This window comes from Vespula pensylvanica, chromosome 7, assembly GCF_014466175.1.
Source record: "Vespula pensylvanica isolate Volc-1 chromosome 7, ASM1446617v1, whole genome shotgun sequence".
Classification (NCBI taxonomy): Eukaryota; Metazoa; Arthropoda; class Insecta; order Hymenoptera; family Vespidae; genus Vespula; species Vespula pensylvanica.
The window spans coordinates 3,744,734-3,757,565 of NC_057691.1; the positions used below are offsets into that span (position 1 = coordinate 3,744,734).

At 24.7% G+C, this 12,832-nt stretch overlaps 7 protein-coding genes across 11 annotated transcripts; 3 read left to right on the top strand and 4 right to left on the bottom strand.

Annotated features, from left to right (window-relative positions):
• Positions 1 to 342: 342 nt before the first annotated feature.
• Positions 343 to 1,159, bottom strand: LOC122630326 (the record flags this gene model as incomplete). Its single annotated transcript, XM_043814715.1, has 3 exons — positions 900 to 1,159; positions 600 to 806; positions 343 to 491 (listed from the first exon to the last, which is right to left on the bottom strand). Coding segments are annotated over exons 1-3 (528 nt in total), but the record flags the coding sequence as incomplete, so codon positions are not given.
• Positions 1,160 to 1,642: 483 nt separating this feature from the next.
• Positions 1,643 to 2,688, bottom strand: LOC122630324 (coiled-coil domain-containing protein 134-like). Its single transcript, XM_043814711.1, has 3 exons — positions 2,482 to 2,688; positions 2,170 to 2,379; positions 1,643 to 2,040 (listed from the first exon to the last, which is right to left on the bottom strand). The coding sequence occupies exons 1-3, from the start codon at positions 2,642 to 2,644 to the stop codon at positions 1,721 to 1,723; spliced, it is 693 nt and encodes a 230-aa protein (XP_043670646.1). The 5' UTR covers positions 2,645 to 2,688; the 3' UTR covers positions 1,643 to 1,720.
• Positions 2,672 to 4,384, top strand: LOC122630321 (NADH-cytochrome b5 reductase-like). Of its 3 annotated transcripts, none has more exons than XM_043814707.1 (4): positions 2,672 to 3,346; positions 3,421 to 3,655; positions 3,715 to 3,932; positions 3,998 to 4,384. In XM_043814707.1, exons 1-4 carry the CDS (start codon positions 3,085 to 3,087, stop codon positions 4,186 to 4,188), a joined length of 906 nt encoding a protein of 301 aa, XP_043670642.1. In that variant the 5' UTR covers positions 2,672 to 3,084; the 3' UTR covers positions 4,189 to 4,384. The 3 variants fall into 3 exon arrangements, with proteins under 3 accessions (XP_043670642.1, XP_043670643.1, XP_043670644.1); XM_043814708.1 differs by having other exon boundaries at positions 4,002 to 4,203; XM_043814709.1 differs by having other exon boundaries at positions 3,715 to 3,895; positions 3,998 to 4,203.
• Positions 4,178 to 6,127, bottom strand: LOC122630319 (E3 ubiquitin-protein ligase FANCL). Its single transcript, XM_043814702.1, has 7 exons — positions 5,943 to 6,127; positions 5,495 to 5,802; positions 5,313 to 5,414; positions 4,985 to 5,232; positions 4,713 to 4,902; positions 4,408 to 4,638; positions 4,178 to 4,330 (listed from the first exon to the last, which is right to left on the bottom strand). Exons 2-7 carry the CDS (start codon positions 5,792 to 5,794, stop codon positions 4,235 to 4,237), a joined length of 1,167 nt encoding a protein of 388 aa, XP_043670637.1. The 5' UTR covers positions 5,795 to 5,802; positions 5,943 to 6,127; the 3' UTR covers positions 4,178 to 4,234.
• Positions 6,128 to 6,284: 157 nt separating this feature from the next.
• Positions 6,285 to 9,845, top strand: LOC122630317 (glucose-6-phosphate exchanger SLC37A2). 3 transcript variants are annotated; one of them, XM_043814696.1, is made up of 10 exons: positions 6,285 to 6,404; positions 6,516 to 7,247; positions 7,345 to 7,423; positions 7,505 to 7,640; positions 7,747 to 8,109; positions 8,564 to 8,608; positions 8,729 to 8,930; positions 9,006 to 9,154; positions 9,232 to 9,534; positions 9,644 to 9,845. In XM_043814696.1, exons 2-10 carry the CDS (start codon positions 6,974 to 6,976, stop codon positions 9,704 to 9,706), a joined length of 1,614 nt encoding a protein of 537 aa, XP_043670631.1. In that variant the 5' UTR covers positions 6,285 to 6,404; positions 6,516 to 6,973; the 3' UTR covers positions 9,707 to 9,845. The 3 variants fall into 3 exon arrangements, with proteins under 3 accessions (XP_043670631.1, XP_043670632.1, XP_043670633.1); XM_043814697.1 differs by lacking the exon at positions 8,564 to 8,608; XM_043814698.1 differs by lacking the exon at positions 6,285 to 6,404 and having other exon boundaries at positions 7,106 to 7,247; positions 7,345 to 7,436.
• Positions 9,697 to 10,625, bottom strand: LOC122630327 (gamma-secretase subunit pen-2). Its single transcript, XM_043814716.1, has 4 exons — positions 10,546 to 10,625; positions 10,406 to 10,467; positions 10,199 to 10,303; positions 9,697 to 10,119 (listed from the first exon to the last, which is right to left on the bottom strand). The coding sequence occupies exons 2-4, from the start codon at positions 10,464 to 10,466 to the stop codon at positions 9,980 to 9,982; spliced, it is 306 nt and encodes a 101-aa protein (XP_043670651.1). The 5' UTR covers position 10,467; positions 10,546 to 10,625; the 3' UTR covers positions 9,697 to 9,979.
• Positions 10,626 to 10,678: 53 nt separating this feature from the next.
• LOC122630323 (synaptosomal-associated protein 29) lies at positions 10,679 to 12,220 on the top strand. Its single transcript, XM_043814710.1, has 2 exons — positions 10,679 to 11,276; positions 11,458 to 12,220. Exons 1-2 carry the CDS (start codon positions 11,007 to 11,009, stop codon positions 11,986 to 11,988), a joined length of 801 nt encoding a protein of 266 aa, XP_043670645.1. The 5' UTR covers positions 10,679 to 11,006; the 3' UTR covers positions 11,989 to 12,220.
• The last annotated feature ends 612 nt before the right edge of the window (positions 12,221 to 12,832 follow it).

The window sequence follows — 12,832 nt, forward strand, 5'->3', positions numbered from 1 at the left end:
TACACACATACTTCATATCTACATACAAATATATTAACTATACACATAAAGGTAGAAAAGATTTTTGTTAATGTTAATATAAAGTAAATCAAAATATAAATGTTTTTAAATGATTTATTTAAATTAAAAAATATTTCTTATTTTTTGTTGGAACTATCACAAAAATGTTCATAAATCGTATTTTATTAATTTTGGACCTCTTTTCTGTTTTGTCATTCCTTTTTTGAACGTTTTTTTTTTAGGCAAATTATTTTCTCTATAATTTGTCAATTTAGATTTTTGTTTTGTATTATTAAGCTCTTCAATAGCTAAAGAAATTTCATTAATAATGGATTCATTCAACAAATATTGCATTTTATTAGCAAAATTAAAAGACCAAATTATTATTTCTTTCCATATATTTTGACTTTTTAATATTTTACGAGTAATTTCCGGAGAATTAAGAACAACATTTCCAAAAAAAGCTGTTTGTTCCAATATAAAAAACAAGGCTATAAGATCAACAAAAATGATATCAACAACATATAATATGAGTTATTGATTTTATAATATTTATCCTTCGTCTAATGTTGTGTTCATTTTTTTCAAATATGACTTACCTTCTATTATATCATCATTTGAGTTAATTTCCATGGTAAAATTTGATATGGTATTCTCTAGCATTGTTGTTTTACGTTCAATAATGTCAATTGTATCTATAGTAAATTGCTGAATCATTTTATATCTACGTTCATATGTATCAATATCTTCTAATATTTTTATAACTTCTTTATGCTTTTGTACATGGTTTACAAGCGATTTTTTAACTATAATATATATACATATATATATAAATTTTTTAATTTGGGGTGTAAAATAAATATTTAAATAAAGTATTATAATAATAAAAATTGCCTTACAGTGCGTATATAATTCTTCATTTGGTTTTAAGTCGAACGTTGCTCTTTTTATCAGATCGTATTTAGTTGGTAGCCCTTTAAATTTTGAAGTTTGCTCTTTCGCATGCGTGAACGTTGAAAATATTAATAAAAATTTAATATATATCGACACATACAGTAATTTTTTTTGCATGATGGCTTAAAAAAGAAGTATAATTAATTAATCTTATTACAATGTGTTCGTAACAATGCGTTAGAATGATGTTATTTCATAAGTACAAACAAATATATATATATATATATATATATATATATATATATATATATATATTTACACATACTGAGTATGTCTGATATAATTTAAGTGACACTTCTAAGGACATATATAAATAACAGAATAAAGGTCAAATATAGGTCCAATAAAAAATGTCAACTAATATCAATTGCTTTAACAAATAATATTCAATTTAAACCTAATGATAATATGTTTTATATTTATTTATACTCACATATGATTTACACTAGTTATAATATAGATTATGCTTTTAATTTTTATATGATAATGTTATTTTTGTTTATATTAATATCAAACCGTATTTAACACATATGTACATACTTACTTCATACCTATATACAAATATATTAAATGAATTATAAATATTTCAAGAATTAATACAAATATATAAATCTATGTATGATATCTGTAATATATAAAGGTAGAACAAATTTTTTGTCAATGTTGACATTAAGTGAATCAAAATATAAATCTTTTTAAGTAATTTATTTAAATTAAAAAATATTTTTAAATATATCCTATTTTATTGAAACTATCACAAAAGTGTTTATAATTCTAATTTTATGCGTTTTGTGGATCCCTTTAATTTTTTTTCATTGGACAAATTTTTTTCATAATTTTTCTTACTTTTTACATAATTTGTAGATCCAGATTTTTGTTTTAAGCTATTAAGTTCTTGTTTAGCTAAAGAAATTACAGCACTAGTAGATTCGTCCACAAAATGTTGAATTGAATCAGTATATTGTGCAGATAACATTAGTATTTCTCTCCATTTTTTTTCAAGCCTTAAAATTTTAGGAACCATATCTGGGAAATGAAGAACAATATCTCCAAAAAAAGCTACATTCTCCAATATCACAAACAAGGCTATAGGATTAACAAAAATGATATCAACAATATATAATCTGAGCTGTTGATTTTATAATGTTTATTTTTCGCATAATGTTGTTTATTTTTTGCAAATGTAAATATAATATTAATGTATATATGACTTACCCTCTATAATACTATCACTTTTTGGAAAAGTTCCATTGTTAAGATTAGATCTGGCATTATCTATTATTGTTGAACTATCTTGAATAGAATCTACTATATGTTCAATTAATTCTATGATTATTATTAATTTACGATCATGCTTATCCTCCATATGTATACTTTTAATAACTTCTGCATATTCTTCTCTACGTTTTGCAAATGATTTTCTCACTATAATATATATAGATAATAAATTAGAATTTATACTTAATTATTATAGAAATAAACATTTAGATAAAGTATTATAATTAAAGATTGTCTTATAGTGCGTACATAAATTTGCATTTGACTGTATTTTAAATATTGCTATTTTTAATGGATTGATTCTGATTGGTTGAATTTTAAACGTTGAAGTTTTCCCTTTCGCATGCGCAACGATTGATAGCAGGAATAAAAATTTAATATACATTATTACACACAGTAATTTTATTTGCATGATGACCTGACAATGATGTATATTTAATTAATCTTATTACAATATGATCGAAGGTTAAATTTAAAATGATGTTCTTTTCTAAATTCAAATATATATATATGCTGAATGTATATAATACAATTTGAATGACACTTCAAAGGACGTATATATATAACATAGGCTAGAACTCAGTATACATAGATTTAATAAAAAATGTCGACTAATATCAAACATTAAACGGTTCATTTTAAATGATCAATAGGTTATTATATTAATGTTTTTACTCATTTATACTCGCATGTGATTTGCACGAGTGGTCATACTAAAGTTCACGCTTTTAATTTTTGCGTAATAATGTTATTTCTTTGTCTTATAAAGTTATATTTTATTGACAGATAAAATATGATTATTGAATTATTTCGTAGTATTAATTAAATCAAAGCAGAAGTATTTCATTAAAAATGATTTCTAACAAAGACGAAGATATTTATGACAAACGACCTGAAACTCCTCCCGAGGAAAGTTGTTGTGGAAGTGGTTGTAATCCTTGTATTTTAGATATTCATCAAAAGTTATTAAAACAATGGGAAGAAAGAAGAAAAAATAATATAATTATAAAACCCATGACAAATTTAATATCTCCAACCTCTTTTAATTCTTTTATAGTTAGTGATATTTATGAAGCTTCTGAAAATTATATTTTTATTAGGTTAGAATATAAAGGTAATTTAATATGCTTATTTTATAAAAATTAAAGTTTTACTAAAAATTCATAATTAATTGTATATTTTATATAGAAAGTAATATTGACAATGATATGTCTTTATATATTATTCCTGGACAACATATTATATTACGTTTTGATTCTATGTCAAAAGCTTACACACCTATTTCTTGGTCAAATAAAAATTTGCTGCTTCTTGTAAAAGTATACCCATCAGGTAAATTTAGTCAACTTCTAAATAGTGCAAAAAAGGATGATGAATTTGAAATCAGGGGACCATATGGGGATTTTAGATATGAGTATAACAGGTGTGTTATAAGATTGTTGTAACAGTTATAATGTATCATACTTTTTACTTTGATTAAAGCTTTCAGGAAATCATTATGTTCTGTATAGGCTCTGGGATTACAGCAGTTTATTCTTTAGCTAAAGTAATTGTTGAAAATGAAATAGAAGAAACCAGAATAAATCTTATTGCTGGATTTCGATCAATCTTATGTGTGCCTATGAAAAAAGAATTACAATATTTATCAGATTATTGGAATTTTGTATGTACATTACATATATCAGAAAATCTGATTTCAGGTATCTTAATAATATGCATAATATTGTGAGGTAACATTAAATTTCTATGAACAATCTTTTTTTAGGTAGCAACCAAAATATTCATGGTATTAATATTGAAAATGGGCGCTTAACTAAACAGTCAATTTATAATTATTTACGATCTGGTAAACCAGAAACAACTTTAATTTTAATATGTGGTACAAATGAATTCAATCAATCTGTTGAACAATGGTCAAGAGAAAATAATTATTCTCATATACATATATTCAAATAAAAAGATCTATTTTTATTATTTTGATTGATTATGATTAATTATTAAATCAATTAATAGGACAGGATATATTTTCTTCACAATGAGGGCAGGCACCATGTATGTGACCAAATGCAACTTGGTTTCCAGCTACTGCTTGTAACCACTGAAATAATCATGTAAATTTAATAAATTAGTACAAATAAACATTTTTTTTATACTTTTTAAAGAAATTTTATATACCTGTAATAAACATTCTGTATGAAAGTGTCTTCTACATTTAATATTATCGCAAATTTTATTTGGAAACTGTTCCTTATCTGATTTCAAGGAGAAACAAATACAACATTCTTCATCCATAAACATACAATTTTTATCATCAATGCTATCACATTGTTCTTGTTTTTGAGGGAATTTAGATATATTTAACAAAATGAATAAATTTTCTAATATGCCATTTTCTGAATTCCATGTCTGCAAAGTTATAATAGTAATAAACATAATTAAGCTATTACTAATATTGTGTAATTTTTATGCATAATACATACATGCATATTCTCAGAAATAATATCTTTTTGTCTTTGTACATCTACATCACTACCTAAAAATTTGAGTTCTGGAAGTGAGGTAGGATTTAGAGGGTTTATTGTAATTAGCATGGACAATGATTGTGATAAATATATACGTCTATATAAATGATATGGCTTTGGAGGAATTGGATCTAATATACAGCAATTTCTGTAAACAATAATTTTATAGAATGTTAAAATGATGTGTGTATGTCAAAATGTATTTTATCTAATTATATATCCAAATTTACCTATCAATTTCTGAAAGAACTTTCCATAAATCATCGAATATTTCTACTTGTTGCTTAAATTTATTTATTACAGTAGTTATGGAAGATATTTTCTGGTTAAAAGATCCTAATACAGATATTTCGGGTAAATCATTGGATATAACATTCCATGGATTAATATTATCATTAGTTTTTTTTAATACAATATGAATGTTCCTCAATGATAACTTTATTATATTTAATGAACTATTAGATGATAGTTTAATATCCTTGGAAAAATAATATGATTAGAATGCATACCTATTATAAAATTGTATTTAAACTGATGTTTTCATATTCTAAAACTTACAGACTGAGATTCAAAGATATTTTTTAAATCTTGAAGTATGGCAGTCGGTGATAGATCAATTGGTACATTATATTCTTCATTTAATTTACCAATAGATTCACTCTACATTAGAATATAACTTTACTTAATTATGATTCTATTAAAAAAAAAAATCTTTAGTGTTAATATAAAAAGAAACTTACAATAAGTGATTGTAGTAATCTTAAAAAAGATGATACTGAGGAAGCCCTTTTAATCAAATCGTTTACACTTTTAATAAATGTTCTCTCCCGTAAAAAAGCGAAACTTTTACCAAAATTAAGCACTGCATTGTGTAACACTGGATAATTTGGTAAAGTTAGTTTCAGTTTAATTTTCCGTTTTTCTATAGTATTCAAAGGACATGCGATTATTAGATAGCCTTGCCATGATACTGGTGAAGTCGAAGTAAGTATTATTTCTGGATGCCATTGAAGAATAGATGCACATTCTTCAATTAGCATATTGGCATCTTAATTTTGCAAAAAATATATTACAAAAAATTAAATTTTGATATCTACACGTCTACTACATTACTTGTTTACAACTGATGGTTATAAAAATAAAATATAATTAAAATATAATTCGAAGCTACAATATTTATGTACATACATGTAGAATAATCATATTAAAAACGCATAAGTTAAAGTAATTTTAATTTAAAAAATATACATTTATTAAAAATTATAAAGAGAGCTGTCTTCTTGTTTATGGTTATGATACATGACTTTTTATCTTAAAACACTACAAGAATTTCTATTTTTTTTTTCTACAAGAATTTATTTTTTAATTATTTTTTTCTATTTTTATTAAATCTAATTTATCTAACATACAAAATATGAAACTTTATTATTATATGCGTGCCAAATTTTTTGTTCACTTTTAATTCAAATTTCGCGCAATTGCAATAAATTTATTGAACTTTGTATTGGAACGATTTAAACGTTGTTCCTGAATGTCGTAATAAGTCAAGGTTTCCTTCGAGGCTTAGTGTATGTTTCATGTTTGACCAGTTGTCACGCTTTGTTACTCAGGACAATAAACATTCCATTTAGAATTACTATACTATGTCAGGTGTGTTTAATAGTTACAGTTTTTAGTTCGTTCAAAGTGAGCAATTAATACAACTTAGTCATTCTTATATATTTATAATTACAATTATTTTCTTTGTTTACTTTGTTTTAGGTTATGATTCATGTAGTACATTCTGGTCTGTACATTCTTTTTATCAATTTCATTATTTTAATTCTTATTTTATCTTGTTCATGGAGAACAATTAAAACTAATTAAATTATGTTGAGTTTTATAATATATGTTCTAAAAATAGTGTAGTGTTTTAAATACTGTCCTTATGTTTATGACAACAGTATTTATGTACAAATGTAAAATTATATATATATATGTATATATATATATATACAAGTATTATATTAGTTTTTTAATATAATATAACAATTGTCAAGAGAAAGCATCGAAATATCTTTCTATTCAATGAAAACTCTTTGTACTTATCTGTATAATTAATATTTTAATCTAAATTATTTACTTTGATATTAATAAGAAAGTATAGACTTGCATTTAAATATATACAAGTGTAATAAATTACAATTGCATTAAAAAGTACTTAGTAAATATATTTAAATATGATATTACTAAAAGATGCCCCATGGGGTTTACAAATGATTGAATATATAACATCTAAATGTTGTCCTCATCGTCGTATTAATCGACTTATATGGCATCAAGGAGGTATATTCGCTCTTACGTATTTATCATATACCTGTTACCATATGACAAGAAAGCCTATATCTGTGGTAAAAAATGTATTAAGCCTTAATTGTAGTAATTTATCACCACCACCTGATATTATAATTAATGATACCAATCGAGATACATGGTGTGATTGGGCTCCATTTGGTAATTAATATTTGTTTATATTATTTTATCAAAGTATATATTATAAAAACATTTTTATATGTTATTAGATTTCATTAAATTATTTGTATTTTAATAGACACATCAAATGCTCCAGCATTACTTGGTATGTTAGATTCAGCATTTCTATTTGCATATGCAGCTGCTATGTTTCTCAGGTGACGCTTTAAAGTGAGCTTATTAATCATTATAGTGTCAAAAAAATTGCATTAAAATTAACTTTTTATTTTTTCATGTAGTGGATTTATTGCTGAACGTGTTAATCTGCGTTATTTCATTTCCCTTGGTATGCTAACATCTGGTATTTCTTGTTATTTATTTGGAATTGCTAGATCATATAAGATACATAATCTATGGTATTTTATTTTGGTTCAGGTTGGTATTAATATCATGTAAATGTTTTAAACAATTATATTTAATAATGGTTTACCTTATGATACAAAAATGTATATTATTTAGAGCAAAATTTAATTTTTTTTAGGCTGCAGGTGGAGTATTTCAAACTTCAGGTTGGCCAGGTGTGGTAACAGTTGTGGGAAATTGGTTTGGAAAAGGAAAACGAGGCTTAATTTTTGGAATATGGAATTCTCATACATCTTTAGGAAATATATTGGGCACTTTAATTGCAGCTAAATTTGTTGAATCTGATTGGGGTTTAAGTTTCATGATACCAGGAGCTATAATGGGTTTGGCAGGATTTATCATTTTTTTATTCTTAGTACCTACACCCACTGATGTAGGATGTTCTCTTCCTAATTCTATTGGATATAGACAATTTGATGCAAATAGTTCAGATGAAGATAGTATTGAAGATGTTGAAGAATCTCATACTAATGGAGAAGATGTAAGTTTTTAGTTATAATGTATAGTAAAATGATACTATATAATAATATTCTGATATTATGATAAATAATGCATATTGCATATATCATTGCTATTCTAATTATAGTCAATAATAAAATAACATTATATTTAATAATGTTTTTAGTAAAACAACAATAAAAATATGTTTTAATTTCCCATCTAACTAAAGCAAATTGCACGTTGATACATGAAGTACAAGCATGATAATTATCATCAGTTTTTTCAAATTTAGAAATGTTATTATTATTAATTCTCTTTTCTGTTTTTTCTTCATGTATTAGTCTATTTTGTAGTATTCCAGAATAACAAGTAATTTTATGGTGTTTGCAATGATACTGACAAACTACATATATAATTGAATTTTTTTAATTCATATAATTTATGCATTTGACATATAATATGCCCACTAAAAAATACCCGTTTCCTTTACATAGCGTGTCATCTATCGCTGTGTCTACCGTGAACAAAATGTTACTAACGTAAGTGCATGCACATTTTCAGTGACCTTGTAGTTAAAATATTAACTATGAATTATTATATAATACTTAATGTACTTAATTTGTAATAGTTAAATATAATATAGGTTTTTATTTTGAAAGGATTTAGCAAGTTTAAGATCTGAAACAAGTCCAATGTTATCAACAAATAGACGTTTACATAATCATGCCAGAGAAAATGCTATTGGATTTTTTGGAGCTATAAATATACCCGGTGTACTTGAATATTCTTCTTCATTATTTTTTGCAAAACTTGTAAGCTACACATTGCTTTACTGGTTGCCATTGTATATTGCAGTTTCAAGTTAGTAAAATAATACAATAATGAAAAAATTATTAATAACCAATATATATCATTATCTACATTTCTATTTCTTAGGTACATATAGTACAACATTAAGTGCATATTTATCGGCATTATTTGATGTAGGAGGTATTGCAGGTGCAATAGTTGCTGGTATTTTATCAGATTACAGTGGTATGAGTGCTTTAACGTGTGCTGTAATGCTTGGATTTGCAATTCCAACAGTAATATCTTTTATACCAAAAAATATTCATTAAATCATGTTAATTTATTATAATGATAATTAATGTTTGTGTTTCAGTTATTTATTTACGATTATTTAGAAAGTATGAGTTTAAGTATTAGTATACTATTATTATTAACAACAGGACTGTTGGTTAATGGACCATATGCTTTAATAACAACTGCAGTATCTGCTGAATTAGGAACTCATCCTAGTTTGGGGGACAGTTCCAAAGCTTTAGCAACAGTCACTGCAATTATTGATGGAACAGGTAGTATTGGTGCTGCAGTTGGTCCACTATTAACAGGATTTGTTTCTCAATGGGCAGGATGGCATAATGTTTTTTATATGCTCATGTTTGCAAACATGTTAGCTCTACTTGTAAGTAAATTTTATAAATAAATATATATACATATATAAACATAGCGTACACACACTTGTGTGTATGTGTGTGTATATATATATTTATAAATTTATTTATTTATTTCAGTTTTTATCCAGATTAGTTTACAAAGATATACGATTGTATGCACAGCGACGAAGGGCTGTATAAATGAGATGTATTTTAAGATTAAGACACAAGAACTTTTTTATAAATGTAAATGTATTGACTATGTATATATTTACAAAATTATTCAATTTTAATTTAACTATTGATTATTATCGTAAAATAAATGATATATTTTTACAATTGAGTTTTATACATATGAACCAATTACTGTCTTTGAAGTAAAAAAGTAATTATAATTACAATAAATAATATTTTTGAAAGCATATTTCTTATTAAATGAATAAAACAATTAATTATTACGACATATATGAGTTTTTAAGGTATACCAAGAGGAAAGATATAACTAATATTGTCTGCAAACTCTCCCCATGCAGCTCTTTGTGTTTGAAATATTATAACCCATGTAACAAGAATAATCATCCATATGATAGCTCCAATGGCAGAAAATATTACATCTATAATATTATACGTTTTTTAAAAATCTTCTTTAAGAAATAATTTAAGATATACATTAAGTAATAATCTAATACATACATTTTTTAATCTGTTTTTGTTCCTCATAAGGTGGTACAATAAAAGCCTCTCGTATAAACCAAATTGCATTAACAGTCCAAAGGAACGGAAGAAATGCAAATCCAACTATATAAAAAAGATAAAAATGATATATCTTATAATTAAAAATATTTTTCTTTTTTTTTTTTTTGGTTCATTTGATATCACGAAATATTTTATTTGACCTACCACGAAAATACCATTTACAAAGATGTAATTTCTTTTCATTTGTGAGTTTTGATAAATCCATGCTGTTTTAATAAAAAAAGTTTATTACTTATAATAGAATTAAGCTAAAATTTTTTTTCTTTTGATAATATTATATACACCTTTTTATAGGTATTATTGACAGCTTGAGTAAAATACTTGCGTAGGGAGCACTTCCTGTTACAATAGAAAGTACAGTGATGTTATTATTCGCGCTGTCTGGTGGCGATTTAGCGAATTAAAATTTCGCAAAAAGAAAATCTAAGAAGAAATTATTTACACTTTTAAATTATTCCTTCGGTAAAATATAATTTTTACAGTTCTGAAAGAAGTCCAATTATATTCAATTGTGTGATATTAGCTAAATTTGTATAAATTTATTAAAAATCGTAGATTGTGTGTATATCGTCCGAGTGAACTTTTATCTTACGTAGGTTAGTTTTGTAACAATAGGTAGGAGAATTAATCTCATGAATACGTATGTATGTTAGTAGTGTGTTATACGTGATAAGTCATTCAACCAAAGGTTTTCGAGAAGCGAATTCCAAGATTATTTATCAGTTGCTATACGTTATTGTACAAAATGGCAGGACAACATTATTTGAGTGATACAAAGAATCCATTTTTTGAATTAGAAGATGATATAGATGATGAGACATTTTTAAAAAGTGCACCAACAAGGGCATCTGGTTCATCGTATAATTATGTTAATAATTTTGACAATGAACTTGAAGTTAAACGTCAACAATTAATGCAACGTAGAAAAGAAATAGAAGAGCGTACTATCCATTCATCAGAGCGATCTATTTCTCTTTTAAGAGACTCTGAACAGATTGGTGCAGCTACAGCAGAAGTTTGTATATATCTAAATTATCATAATTATAGCAATTTAATGGTTACGATATAACAAAAACCAAATGATAGATATAATTCACAAATTTTTTTAACTTAAATATTTTCATTGAATAAATAATAAAGTATTTTAGATATAAAACTGTAAAGTATATTATAAAAATTAATTGATAAAATTTCAGGAATTAATTAGGCAAAGAGAACAATTAGAAAGGACAGAAAAGAGGTTGGATGATATTAACAGTACATTAAGATTTAGTCAAAAACACATTCAAGGTATAAAGAGTGTTTTTGGTAGTTTAAAAAATTATCTTAGTGGAAAATCGCTTGACACCCCTGTACCATCTACTAAACTACCAGAATCTACAAGTTTTGGATCTACATCATCGCCAACTTTATCTAGTTCCTTAGATCAAGTGCAAACTAATATGGCTAATAACCATCCATCACTTAAATTTCGAGGTCTTGTAGATGATGATGACGATGAAGATCAAAAAACAAATTCATCCACAAATAATATAACAAAAGTTCTAGAAAAAAATTTAGATGAAATGAGTGGATCTCTAGCACGATTAAAAGGTTTAGCAATTGGACTTTCAGAAGAGATTGAATCACAAAGTGATTTAATTGACAATATAACAGATAAGACAGAAAGAACAGATATTACATTACAAAAACAGAATAAAGATCTTACATATTTACTAAAAAAGTAAAGTTTATCATATTAACAAAAAATATTATTTAACTCCTATAGGAGTATACATATACATACAGAACATGATTCAATTAATATTTGACCTTGATATGTGCATAGAAATAAGCATAGAAATTTAAACATGAAAAATGTAGTAGATTTAATATTTATAATATAAATTTGCTTTATAAAATTTATAAGATAATTCAACTATGTAAAAATAGTATGTAAGAGAATCGTGTAATGTTTTTTTTTTACAATACTACATAAAAGTAAATTATAAAATAAGACAATATTTTTACAATATTTTGTTTTTTTTAAGTATTCTTCAAGAGATTGATTTTTGAAATACTCACAATAGTTTTAAATTATATAAGAATATTCTAAAATATATTTATTACCATTTAAATAGAAAAAGTAAAGGGTATAATGAAATCATGTTAATGTTAATTGCAACGTAGTATAGAAATCGTTATTTTAAAATTATATATATATAAGGTGTGGTTAATGTAATTTTCTTAATCTCTTTATATAGTAAAGAGAGAAATATATTATTAATGTAAATAAGTAAAGAAGAGTGTTCAGAAGTTTTTCATGTTTATTACAATATCATTTCGTAAAATATATACACGTATGTATATTGGATATGTATTATTGTTCTCTGAAATATAATTTCAATTTATATCAAGACATTTTATATTAATATTTACACGTATATGTTAATACGCTTATTAATGTTTATAATCGCAATATTTCCTATACTAATTTCCTATACTACATTGTTCCTAATGTTACTCTGCCAATATTGTTATTAAATAAATTTTATATTTATTGATCTACATACTAAATATTAGGACTTATTT

What these genes read in the sequence shown, in the direction of transcription:
- LOC122630324 (XM_043814711.1), bottom strand. Translation starts at nt 2,644, where the DNA reads ATGCAAATAAAATTACTGTGTGTAATAATGTATATTAAATTTTTATTC. An exon ending in ACAGTCAAATGCAAATTTAT is followed by an intron (nt 2,380 to 2,481) that starts GTACGCACTATA and finishes TATATATTATAG; the next exon opens with TGAGAAAATCATTTGCAAAA. An exon ending in AAGTGATAGTATTATAGAGG is followed by an intron (nt 2,041 to 2,169) that starts GTAAGTCATATA and finishes TTAATCCTATAG; the next exon opens with CCTTGTTTGTGATATTGGAG.
- LOC122630321 (XM_043814707.1), top strand. Translation starts at nt 3,085, where the DNA reads ATGATTTCTAACAAAGACGAAGATATTTATGACAAACGACCTGAAACT. An exon ending in TTTAGATATGAGTATAACAG is followed by an intron (nt 3,656 to 3,714) that starts GTGTGTTATAAG and finishes CTTTGATTAAAG; the next exon opens with CTTTCAGGAAATCATTATGT. An exon ending in ATCAGAAAATCTGATTTCAG is followed by an intron (nt 3,933 to 3,997) that starts GTATCTTAATAA and finishes ATCTTTTTTTAG; the next exon opens with GTAGCAACCAAAATATTCAT.
- LOC122630319 (XM_043814702.1), bottom strand. Translation starts at nt 5,794, where the DNA reads ATGCTAATTGAAGAATGTGCATCTATTCTTCAATGGCATCCAGAAATA. An exon ending in GTTCTTTCAGAAATTGATAG is followed by an intron (nt 4,903 to 4,984) that starts GTAAATTTGGAT and finishes TATTGTTTACAG; the next exon opens with AAATTGCTGTATATTAGATC. An exon ending in ATACAGAATGTTTATTACAG is followed by an intron (nt 4,331 to 4,407) that starts GTATATAAAATT and finishes TGATTATTTCAG; the next exon opens with TGGTTACAAGCAGTAGCTGG.
- LOC122630317 (XM_043814696.1), top strand. Translation starts at nt 6,974, where the DNA reads ATGATATTACTAAAAGATGCCCCATGGGGTTTACAAATGATTGAATAT. An exon ending in GTGTGATTGGGCTCCATTTG is followed by an intron (nt 7,248 to 7,344) that starts GTAATTAATATT and finishes GTATTTTAATAG; the next exon opens with ACACATCAAATGCTCCAGCA. An exon ending in GTGAACAAAATGTTACTAAC is followed by an intron (nt 8,609 to 8,728) that starts GTAAGTGCATGC and finishes TTATTTTGAAAG; the next exon opens with GATTTAGCAAGTTTAAGATC.
- LOC122630327 (XM_043814716.1), bottom strand. Translation starts at nt 10,466, where the DNA reads ATGGATTTATCAAAACTCACAAATGAAAAGAAATTACATCTTTGTAAA. An exon ending in TTGTAAATGGTATTTTCGTG is followed by an intron (nt 10,304 to 10,405) that starts GTAGGTCAAATA and finishes TTTTTTATATAG; the next exon opens with TTGGATTTGCATTTCTTCCG. An exon ending in ACAAAAACAGATTAAAAAAT is followed by an intron (nt 10,120 to 10,198) that starts GTATGTATTAGA and finishes ATAATATTATAG; the next exon opens with ATGTAATATTTTCTGCCATT.
- LOC122630323 (XM_043814710.1), top strand. Translation starts at nt 11,007, where the DNA reads ATGGCAGGACAACATTATTTGAGTGATACAAAGAATCCATTTTTTGAA. An exon ending in TTGGTGCAGCTACAGCAGAA is followed by an intron (nt 11,277 to 11,457) that starts GTTTGTATATAT and finishes ATAAAATTTCAG; the next exon opens with GAATTAATTAGGCAAAGAGA.